The 12,457-nt window shown below is 38.1% G+C and overlaps 1 protein-coding gene across 1 annotated transcript in view; it reads right to left on the bottom strand.

The window, feature by feature from the left end:
* SGPL1 (sphingosine-1-phosphate lyase 1) overlaps window positions 1–12,457 on the bottom strand; it is a 112,763-nt gene that overhangs the window by 62,649 nt on the left and 37,657 nt on the right. Inside the window, exon 3 of the mRNA XM_012663963.1 lies at window positions 5,107–5,272. Coding sequence (XP_012519417.1) covers window positions 5,107–5,272 — 166 coding nt within the window. The remainder of the gene's footprint in view (window positions 1–5,106; window positions 5,273–12,457) is intronic.

The raw sequence follows: 12,457 nt of genomic DNA, 5'->3' as shown, positions 1-12,457 counted from the left end.
TACTGTTAGTTTCTGGTATACCCTTCCAGAGTTTCTTTATGCATATATGAGCAACAGTAAAGATATATTCCTATTTGTCTCCCCTTTTTACACAAAAGGTAGCATACTCTAGCACTGTACTAAACCTTATTTTTCCATTTAGGAATATTATTTTAAAGATCAGAGCTTCCTCATTCATTTATATAGCTGCAGAGTATTCCATTATATGGATGTACCATAATTTATTTAACCTGCCCCTTACTGATGTCCATATAGGTCGTTTCCAATATTTGCTATTACAAACCATGCTGATATAAATAACCTTGTAACACACACCATCCTGCATACATACAAGTATACCTGCAGGATAAACTCCCAGAAGCAGAATTGCGGGGTCAAATGATGTATGTATTATAGAATTCTTGACCTTGCCAAAGTTTCCAGATGCCCAACATTTCTCTTCCTTCCCCCAAAACAAATGGACAACCCATGTTTTTTTTCATAATCTATGCTCCAGTCCCTCATACAATAAAGATCCTGGCAATATTTTCTGGATCTAAAAAGGCCTTCAAAATTATGGATGCAAATCAAAGTCCATTCTCTCAGGTAGTACAGAGGACAAACAGGGAATTCCAAGCCTGCTGATTATAATAATTATAAATACATGGCATGTAAATAGACTGATACGCTATTTAATGCATTCACATTCAATGTATCTCAACTGACTGTGACAACAGCATTCTGACGTCGGTACAGAAGGCATTATATATTATTCACAAGTGACATAAAGGGCACTGGAAAGTCAGAGCATCAAAATTTGCTCAAGGCCACAGATCAAATCAGAGATGGAGTAGAGATTTAACCGAAGTCTTCATTTTTTTAGTCCAGGACTCTTTTAGTCCCAAGATTCTTCATTGCTTCAAATGCATGGTAGGAATTTTCTGTTATCCCAAATGAGTCTATAAGAATCTAGATTGAGCGTTTATCCAAGGCATGAACTCTACTGCATTCCTAGGAGATGTGAGCATTCCTACTTTCCTGGCAAAAGGAGCTCCCTCTCCACTCAACAACCACAAGATGTGATTTCCCACTCATTACATGATGCTTGGCATCTTCGATAGTTGTTTCTGCTTAGGCTGCATCTGTCTCTTTCTACCTCACCCTACAGCCGAGATTCTGTAAATGCCTAGGACAAAACCAGGTAACTAAGACAAAGCGACTGAAACCACTTGTTAGCAGTTACTTTTTTGAATTTTAGAGTATTTCCTTCCAGTCTATGTTCCATACATTGTAATATATAGCTGAGATCTTATTTATGTAAAGTAATTGTATTCTCTTCTCACCTGTAGCATTTTCTACATTATTAAAAATTCTTCCTAAACATATTTTTAAATGTTATCATGATAGTCCATTAAATGACTATACCCTAATGTTGGATATTTTAGCTGATTGTTATTCACCTGTTTCTAACAATGTTAAAGCTGTGAGGATTCAGAATTGCTTCCTTATTTAATAGATGAAGTAATTAATGAGATGCAAAGAGGTTTGAAAATCAGCAAACTGGGCCAGCTGTCCAAAAGTATAATAATGTGACTAGATGGACGATAAAAGAATAGACTAATTCTGTGAAAGTCGTAAGAAAAAAATGATGCAGGATGAAAAGAACAGAATACAGGATCAGAGATGGAGAAATTCAAAATAAAAAAAATCATATAGTCATGACCTAAAAAGATTATCTCAAAAGTCCCCAGAGGTACAGAAATAAAAGTAATTAGAATATTTTAGTGGTAGTTATCAGGGGCGGAGGGGTGGGAGGACTGAGGAGATGTTGGCCAAAGGATACAAAATTCCAGTTAGATGGGAGGAACAAGTTCAAGAGATCACGGTGATATAGTAAATAAATAAACAGCAAGGTACTGCACACTTAAAAATTGCTGAGAGTAGATTTTAAGTGTTCTCACCACAAAAAGTGAGGTAATACATGTTAATTAGTTTGATTTAGCCATTCTACAATGTATACATGTTTCAAGACATCATGTTGTATACCATAAATATATACAATTTTTACTTGTATAGAATTAAAAAAAGAATTTTTAAGATAACAAAATAGGAAATGCCAGCGTAAGAACAACAATGCAAGGCCCTTCACAGTTTATTATACAAATTCCTGAGAATGACGTCACTTGATGCTCCTAATTACCCTGTGACTAGGTGAGGCAGGTGTTATTATGTCCCTTTTATTGTGAGGAGATAGGCTAAGAGAGCTTAAGAGTGTTATCCAAGGTGCCATGGAAAGAAACTGAGAGTTTATCATCTCTTCCCACCACATAAAGCTGATTTCTGTTGATGAACTATGGACAACCCACAATTAAAAATCAACATCACAGTAAAAAGCAGTAAGCTATGAGCCAATAATCAGAGCAGAATTAAGAGAGAGATAACACCCTGGAGAGCTGCTAACCACCCCATAGTTCTCTCCATCCTTTGTTCTAGAACTACCCTCTCACCTCAGGAAGGAACTGAGAATTTGAAGATCAGCAAAATTTATCCCTAGTCCAGACTTTAGACTCCTCTAGTGCAATACACTAAAAATAACTTGATTGTTCGCAATATACAGCATACTTCTACCTGAGCAAGGTGCTAAAAAAATGGCAATTCTATCAAAATTATCCCTGATCTCTGGAGGAAAGACATTCTTATCTGTGTCTATAATTCAAGTTGGAAGTTATAAAATAAAAAGTATACTGTGTGTGTATTTGCTGAAGTATATGAAATTGTCAATATTCAACAATTTTGAGCTATAACAATGACATTGTGTATGGTTCAAACTGATTCAGGCATAGAAACAGAGATACACAAATAATAGCATTCTTCAATAGCAAGATTTTAATTTTATTCTTATTGCTTATCCATACTCTCCAAATTTTCTACAGTGAGTATGTACTGCTTTTGTAATTTTAAAAATGTTATTAGAAACAAAACAACTAAAATGGTTTGTACTTCAGCCCACGAAGATTTAGATGGCATATCTCATTAATATACTGCTACTAATAATTTTCTCATGGAATGCATAGAGGCCGGCATATTCCTTTTGAACACTAAAAGCAGCAAGTAAGGATGAGGACCCAAGATGGCCATGTCCTACTACTGGTTAAGCAAAATGCCTGGCACAGTAAGCTGCAGAACTAAAAACAGGAGTAAATACCTAACCACAAAAAATGAAAAATATGTGAGGTAATGCACATGGTTAATTAGCTCAATTTAGCCATTCCACAATGTATACATATTTCAAAACATGTTGTATGTGATAAATATAAACAATTTTTATTTGTCAATTAAAATAAATTCATTATTAAAAGAAGTAAATAGATAAAGTTAATACTAATCATAGCCAAAAAAACTCAAGATCTCTAACTTTAGTCTGGTTTCGCAAATGTTCCACCTTAAAAAGAAAAGCACACAGAGGGTGATTACCAGGGGTTGGGGGAGACAGTAATGAGGCGTTATTATTTAATGTTTATTAGAATGGAGTTTCAGTTTGGGATGATGAAAAAGATCTGAGAATAGATGGTAGTGACGGTTGCAAAACAATGTCAATGTGCTTAATGCCGCGGAACTGTACACTTCAAAATGGTTACGTGGTAAATTTTATGTTACATACATTTTATCACAATAAAAAGAAAGAAAGAAAAGTACATTTATTGCTGCTCCTTAGAGTCCTCTGAAATGGGGCACTTCACCTGCCAGGATGATGGGCCTCTTCCGCACTGAATCGCACGCTTCCTGGGAAAGGAGGGAGCCAGAGCAGAACGACGCGGGCTGTGTCCACATCTAATCCATCGAACACATGCAGCAGAAGGGCCAGTCTACCTTGTCAGAGTTTATGAGAAAATCCTGCAAGGACTAGGAGCAGCAACTGAAGACAGCGTTTTTAAAGCTGGAACAAACTAAAAATTTTAGCTAGGACAGTGACGTCTCATTTCCACTTGAATTAAAAAGCTCTAGACAGTGGAACCTGCTTCTTGGTTGTCATGTTTTGCAATGTTTACTAAGCCATAGTGTTTACTACTCAATGGCTATCTGCATGGTAAAAAGAGAACAACAGAATCTGGCTTCTAAATTGCCTTTCCTGGGGGAAGAGGAAGAAAAGGAAAGAAAGTACAGTTAAAGAGCTCCTTCAAATAGATATTATCAGGGAAGCAAACAAAGCTTTGTGGAAAGTTCAAACAAATGAGAAATGACTAATGATTTTTTTCAAAGCTTTAGATTTCTTATCCTAAGGAAGCTAACTCAGATACCCTACTAAGAGTGGGGACAGGGTGCAGGGGAGTGTTAGAGAACACCCACCACCAAACCTACTCTTTGTAGTTAGGTGTAAACAAAACTTACCAAGCACAGCATAGGGGAAAATAACTCACAAGAAGGCAACACTCATCCAGGTTTCTAGGTGGGGAAAAGGTGGGAGAGCAGGAGAGAGACTTAGACCTAAGAAAGGGCTGAGGATTTACAGCAGATCACTAAGAGACTTTTCATCTTCTGCACCCTGTGAAGTGGTCTCCTTCTTCTCCATGTGGCTCAGAGTCACTATCAGGAAGTTCAAGGTGCACTGTCCCCTGACAAGAAGTTCGGCTCCAAGAAGACAGGGACCTTGTACTACTTGTGCAGATATCCCCAGAGCCTGGCACATAACAGGTACTCAAATGGTCACCACATAAGTGCTATTCCAATCTTACCTAATCTTTATTGAAAAAGATGGCCCAAAACGAAAGCAATAAATTCCTGCTATAGGAATTCCAGATGACACAATTATGTTCTAGGGAAGAAACTGGTACTTTTACCAGTTTAGGGTTTAAGCCATACTCTGAGATATCTACGGATCCTTACAATGACTAATTTCTGAGGAGTGTTCACAAAAGCTACAAAACCAAAAAAATCAACACAAGCAGTAACAGTTACATAAGCATCTTACTATAACTTCACCAATCAGAAGACAATGTACCACTTTCCATTTAAGTATTTTAAAAACAAAACCAAAGCAAAAGGCAAGAAATTAGTCCAATCTGTCAGCACTGGGTTCCAATGCTAGTAACACTCCATCTTACCTTTACAGAGGGAACGTGTACTTACTCTCTGGCTGGAAGACAAAGTCATATACCCAGACAATCAGCAGGGTCCACAAGACACTCCACGCAATTAGCTGCCAGGGCTCATACTTGGTGCAATGCCCATTTACGTAATTCTTGGCTTTCGTAGAGTATACTTCCAAAATCTCTAAGTAGGGCTCGAAGGCCTTCTAGAAATAGAAGAGAAAAATAGAAACATTACATTCAGTGAGAGAAAGGAAGTCTGTTCTTAGTTTGTTCTACAACTCTCATTTTTCAAGGGCAAGTTCATTCCCAATCTGGCCCCATCTCAGCAATAATCTTATCATCCTCTACAGCCCTCACAACTTGTGCACCAATCACTCCAGTGTAATACTGCCACTTATGAGCCACATGGACATGGATGAGACCTTTGATCTTCTGCCTATTTTATACAATGAGAGCTAAGCTAGATCATCATTCCGGCCCTAAAGCTTCTATATGACTGCCAGTATTCACTGTCCCATTCTCTTAACACAAACTAATCCTCTCAATACGAATGGCATTTCTCTTCTTCTCTCCTTTATTTGAATCTTTCCCCTTATCTAACCCAGTGGTCAGCAAACTGGTTATGTAAGCATCCTATTACAACTACTCAACTGTGCTGCAAATGCAGTCGTAGTGTGTAAACAAAGGAAAATGGCTGTGTTCCAACACAATTTAATTATGAAGCCTGAAATCTGAATTTCATATAATTTCGTGTCGCAACATATTCTTATTTTTTAATTTAAAAAATGCAAAAATTATTGTTAGCTCATGGACCACACACAAGCGGGCATAGGGCCAGATCTGGCCTATAGGCCACGGTTTGTTTGCCAATCCCTACTCTAGGGCCCTACTTGACTATAAATCTCTTAAAGTCAGGTATCATATCTTATCATGTGTATCCCTCAAAATACAAGGGCACAAGCAAGAAAAAAATCCTCTCATCTATAAACACACCAGAGAATCTCGTTCACGAGAATTCATCCTCCCTTTAAATTCTACTCCAGTATTCATTTGTGATAAGCCCGGCAAAGAGCTTATCTCAACCTGCCTTGCAGTCTACTCAACTGTTTCTTATCTCCCTGACATGGTTAGGTCCTCAAAGACAGACCAGTTCATAGTCATATTAACAATGCCCCATAGTGCCCTGCACAAAATAAGGTCATTTGATAGTTTGTTATTCATTTACTTATTCAACATTTATTAAGCATCTCCAATGAAAATGGCTGTGATAAAATGAAAACATCTCCAATGTTTAAGGCATTAAGTTGGGAAAATATTCAGGTAAATGTATTTCCTTGTCCTCACTGAGCTTACAGTCTAATGGGAGGGATGTATGTGTGTCTATACATAAATACACAGGCACACACATATATAAACAAATGATGCAAACTCTTCAGGGAAACAGCTATAAAAAATGCATGCTAAGACAGAGCACTGAGGAAGGCCCATCTAACTCTATCCGAGGGAATGACAATGACAGAGGATAAAATGTGAGATAGTTAAAAGAGTAAAAGAAAATTCTCTAGGCAGAAAAATTAAAACGAAAAAAAGTCATACCAGGAAGAAAGAACAGTAGCTGCAAGTACATAAAAAGGATATGGGATAGCCACAGTTCTATGTGTTGTAAGTATAAGCTACTTGACGGCAGGGACCGCGTCTGTCTTATCCAGTGCTAACTCCTCAACACAAGGCAGAGTGCCTGGCACACAATCTGTACCGAATGCACACTTGGACAGTGGCTGACAGTGCCCAAGCAAATGAGTGAACATGTCGGTCAGAGGACTGAGTCTGGGAGAAGTACACTAGGTCCATATTAAAAATGGACTTGGGGAGAAAAAAAAGCATGGAAAGTAGAAATATAAATCGATAGGAACATTTTATAAAGTAATTTGTTGGCATCTATTAACAATTTAAATGCATATTCATGTTGACCTAGCAATTCCACTTTTTGATATCTACATACTTACACATGTGTACAAAGAGACACGTCCAAGAACATTCATTTCACTATTCTTTGTAACAGCAAAAGAAAAAATATAAATAACGTAAATGTCCATCCATAAAGGAGTGGTTAAACTATACTACACACAACATGTACCCATACTATGAAACATTAAAAAGATGGATTTACATGAACTATGTGGAAAAATTTCCACAACATAATATTGAGTAAAAAGAAGCAAAAACAATAAAATAAAAGGCATGAACTGCTGAGCATGAGAGTAATTTTTTTTTTTTTAAAGATAACTTGATGAGAGATAAGCAGGAGGAAGACAGAGATTAGAGACAAAAATTTTACTTAAGATATTGCTGAAACAGTCCAGGGGAGAAATAAATTGGGTTTGACCTTAAGCAATACAACACTGGGGATAAAAAAGTGCTATACATTTGAAAGACATTTCTGGAGGTGGAGCAAATAGGATTTGGTAACTTATTATGAATGGATATGGGAAATACCGAGTGGGAAGAGTATAGATAATTACAGATTTTCAAGTTCAAGTTTGAGAGACTGGTTAAATGGTGCCACCATTAAACATGGTAAGACTAGAAGAGGAAGGGAAGCTGAAGAAGGTAGCAGATACTTTGAGAAAAAGATAATGACATTGGTTTGAGTTATGTTCCTATTGGATATCCATATGTAATGTTATAGTGGGAGTGTGAAAGCTTAGAAGGAGGACAGGTACTCAACAAATGTTTGTTGGAAACATTTATACCTGCAATGGAGTGAATGTTTATGTCCCCCCAAAATTCCTGTGTTGAAACCTGACCTGTAAGCTGATCATATTAGGAGGCGGAAGCCTTTGGGAGGTGATTAGATCATGAAGGCAGAGCCCTCAGGAATAGGATTAGAGCCCTTACTAAAGAGACCCCAGAGGGCTAATTCACTCCTTCCACCACTTGAGGGCATGGTGAGAATGCACTGTCTATGAGCAACTTCTATGAGGTCCACCTTTTAGGAAGTGGGCCTCATCAGACACCAAATCTGCTCCTGCCTTGATCTTGGCCTTCCCAGCCTCCTCTGTGAACTAAGAAATAAAGTTCTGTTATTTATAAGCCACCTAGTTTATGGCATTTTGTTACAGTAGCCTGAACAGACTAAGACAATACTCTCAGTAATTAGACTGTGGGATAAGGTAATTAACATTGAGTTCCCTAGAGGGCTATCCATGGAAACGGTGTATCTGCAACCCCTCCAATAGTTCTTGGTGGCCATTCCCCAGAGCCCACTGTTGCATCAACAACCTCAATCCTACAAAGCAGTCGCAGTACCAGTCAAAACCTGCAAAAGACTAGAGGAGTCTATCATCAAAGATATGTCATGATTTCCATCATTATAAAGAATCTTCTAGCTCATACCTGTAATCCCAGCAATTTGGGAGGCTGAGGCAGGAGGATCACTTGAGGCCAGGAGTCCATGATCAACCTGGGCAACATAGCAAGACCTGACTCCACAAATGTATTTAAAAATTATCTGGGTGTGGTGGTGCACACCTATAGTCCTAGCTACTTGGGAGGCTGAGGCAGGAAGATTGCTTGAGACCAGGAGTTCGAGTTTACAGCGTGCTATGACTGTGCCACTGCAATCCAGCCTGGAGGACAGAGCAAGACCACGTCTCTAATTAAAAAAATTTAAAAAAAAAAAAAGAATCTTCTAGTGTTACAACTGTGGTCAAACCATGTGGTTAAACGGTGTGTAATGAATGGGATGATGAAAGAACAATCAGTCAGATCAGCTTTTCTTCTGGTGATGCTAATTCCTAACTTACCCAGAAAACAGAGGTTACCAATGTAAAAAGATGACTATAGATAGTACCAACTCTTCACAGCACTAGTAATATAACTAGTATCAAGAGACAGAAAAAAAAACAGCAAATGTAAACTAATATTTTAAAAAGTCTTAAAATTAAGATATAAAGACATTCCTCACTAACATTTAGAAAATTGTATTCAGCAAGAATGTATTTTCTTGGTAATTGCTTTGGTTCTTAAGAAGATAACGGGAATCTTTGAATTCAAAGAGGATACTTTAAGAGGAGATATATCTGTAAATTCTCAACCTCCAAAGACAGAATGACACTAGTTGGATGGGTCCTGACAAGCTTTTTGAGTAGGCAACTAGTTGATCACAGAAATTACATCTCCTGGCATCATCCTAAGGTCCTTCTAGGTTACTATAAACAACTTAGGCTCAGTCCCTGATGAAGAAGCATCTCACAACACTGGCAGCTTATGCATGATTAGGCTCTGTGGGGTAATGTATCCTATCTCTTTGGATAAAAGGATGAGGCAGTTCCTCTGGGCCTTGAAAACAGCACAAACCCCAGGCTGGGTCCTGATGCAATACTCCAGCCCTTGGGAAGCACAGAACCTAGGAGCTGAAGGGAACCTGGAAGGTCAAGGCCAACATTTTCACTTTACAAGCAGAGGCTCCAAATTGAAATGGCGTGTCTAAGCTCATACAGACACGCATGTGACAGAGTGGTGACTAAGAACCAAAGCCTCCTGACTCAGTACTAAGTACTCTGTTTCAGTTCCTGATTCTCAGTATTCATGGGCAGAGGATCACTTAACATATCACAATCCAGAAGCATCCCATGAGTATTCTGTTCAATTTATGTTCCTGGCAGAATCTACACTGGATATATGGTACTGCTCATAACTAAAATTGTACAGCAGGTCATGACTACAGATAAACATCTAGCTAGAGATGGCACAAGAACCTAATATGACTATAATTACTGTTTCTCACCATGTCTTTTTGCTTATAACAATACGTTTTTTTGTCTGTATACACTGCACGTATAGTTATAATTACAATTTTTAGACTTCCATTTATTTCAACTTAATCTACGTGTGTCTTTGGAAATATAAGAAATATGAATGGTCATCCACAAAGGCCACTAACTTATTGTGTAACTGCAGGCAAATTATTTCACCAGTCTGTGCTTCTGTTTCTTTATTTAGAAGACGAAACACAAGAAAAATACAGTCACAAAACAAATAAATTGTGTCTGTGTATATGTATGTCTGTCCTGTGGGAGGGGGTGGGTATGTATGTCCAGCCCCTACTTAATAGAACAGTAGTTTTCCATAAAGCTTCCACAAGGAAAGCATTCCTTCCTTCACTGTTAGAAAACTGGAAATGTGCCACTAGAACAAAGAAGCAAAGAACACGTTGCCCAATGAATGACAGTACAGAATATCATAAATCTTTTTAAAAGTATAATACTAAATGAAAAAAAACCTCTGATAACCTTAGTAGTATGAAGATTCAAAATATTAACTACTTAAAGAAGATATTGTCAACTCATAAGTAAACTAACCAGCCTTTCTCTTGTTATTTCCATTTACAATCTAATGATTAGGTTTCAACTCATGCCTAAAAGATATCAGAATAGTACTCAATATTCCTAGTCATTATTAGACAAAAGACAGCTGCTAGAATTTATGAGACTCAATGATAAGGAACTCTTTCAGCCCCCAAAGTACCTCAGAGGGGCAAGACACTTTCATGAATGTACACAATAGCAGAAGTCTACAAATATCGTAAATCTAGGGCATGATACTTGTTAGACCACTGAGTTTCAAATTGTTCCAATACAGCCCCATAGAAATGTATTTACAACATAATCTAGGACACACATAAACAGAAAGACATAAAAACAAAACAATACCTAACACTTTATTACTTGTGATACACTCACATTTCTATTTCCTCCTTTTTTCCAATGCTTGGCCCACTAAATTGATTATGTGTCCCTCTAAATGGATCATGATCTGCACTCTTAAAACCAGCGCCTCAGAGTGATTTCACTTCTGGCTAATGTTTAGAATTTGATTGTGTAATGCTGAAAGGAAGATAATACTAATGTTATTTTCCACTCTACACAATCTCAGTGCATTTTACACTTACGACTTATTCTCTTAACATTTTTGTGAGGCCAGGATTATGATGTGAAGTAATAAGCCCAGGAGATTCATCACTCCAGTCAGTCATGAATTACTTTCCTATCAATACTATCTCACAGCTATACCCGATGATACTGAACTCTTTCAGTCCCCAAATCACTTCAAAAGAGCATAAAATTCCTTAAGGAAACATCCCATTGTAACACTATTCACCCTCTACTCCCACCCCTCCTAAAAACCTTCTTTGACAACTGATGTAGCTCTTGACCAACTGACAATTAGGCAGTGATATTTCTTCCTCATTAAATTTCTTCATTACCAAGTTACACCTAAAGAGACATTCTACAAATGAATATGACTAAAAGAGAAAAGCCATCTGGCAAACATTTCCAGACCCACACTGGATCGTGTGTCTTTCCTTGGAGCTAATACAGTCCTTTCTCCATTAAGCAATAGCGCTAACTAACTCACTTTGGTTTGAATGTCCCCTCCAAAACTCATGTTGAAACTTAACTGCTGTGGTAACAGTATTGAGAGATGGGACCTTTTAAGAGGTATTTAGATCAGGAAGGCTCTGCCCTCATGAATGGATTAATACCATTATTATGGGAGTGGGCTCCTAATAAAGGGATGAAGTTCTGGCCCTATCCTCTCTGGCTCACATGCTCATTTGTCCTTCTGCCATGTTATTATGCAGTAAGAACACCCTCACCAGACACTGGCACCATGCTCTTGGACTTTCCAGTCTCTAGAACCGTGAGCCAAATAAACTTAATTACCCAGTCTGTGGTATTGTGTTATAGCAACAGAAAATGGGCTAAGACACCACCTGAATTTGTTTTATTCAAAAGCAATGGCATCTCTATTCAGGCAGCCCCTCAGCCATGCCAACCTAGAAAGAGCTCTACCCCATAACACTGTCACTGGTATAGACATGCCTACTGCTATCTAAGAGTTTCAGTCATTCGACAATTATTTCCTAAGTGCCTACTCTGTGCAGGCACTATTTTACAGGGATCAGAGAGTTCACCCATTTGTTTCACTGAAAACCTACTTTTCTCTTTAAAACTCAAAGAGTAGGTGACCACCTGACTATAGAGAGACTAAGACTATTGTAGAAAGAGAAGGCTCAAACGGGCCATGACAACATGCACAGAAAAGGGTGAAGCACTTAAGAAGCATTAACTTATTTGGAGAGAATACATGGTAATATTTACACAAGTTAAAATTTTAAGTGGCCTTCATGTTATTTTATTTTTATTTTATAACCTCAGGAGGCTCTTAGATTAAGAACACACAGCATCACTTTATAGACTGGGAAAACTGAAGTCAAGGCATTCCAGATAGGCCGGGCGCGGTGGCTCACGCCTGTAATCCTAGCTCTCTGGGAGGCCAAGGCGGGCGGATTGTTTGAGCTCAGGAGTTCGAGACCAGCCTGA

This window comes from Propithecus coquereli, unplaced genomic scaffold (assembly GCF_000956105.1).
Source record: "Propithecus coquereli isolate 6110/MARCELLA unplaced genomic scaffold, Pcoq_1.0 Scaffold846, whole genome shotgun sequence".
Lineage (NCBI taxonomy): Eukaryota > Metazoa > Chordata > Mammalia > Primates > Indriidae > Propithecus > Propithecus coquereli.
Note: the sequence above shows the minus strand (reverse complement) of the source record. Positions and strands in the feature narration are given on the sequence as shown.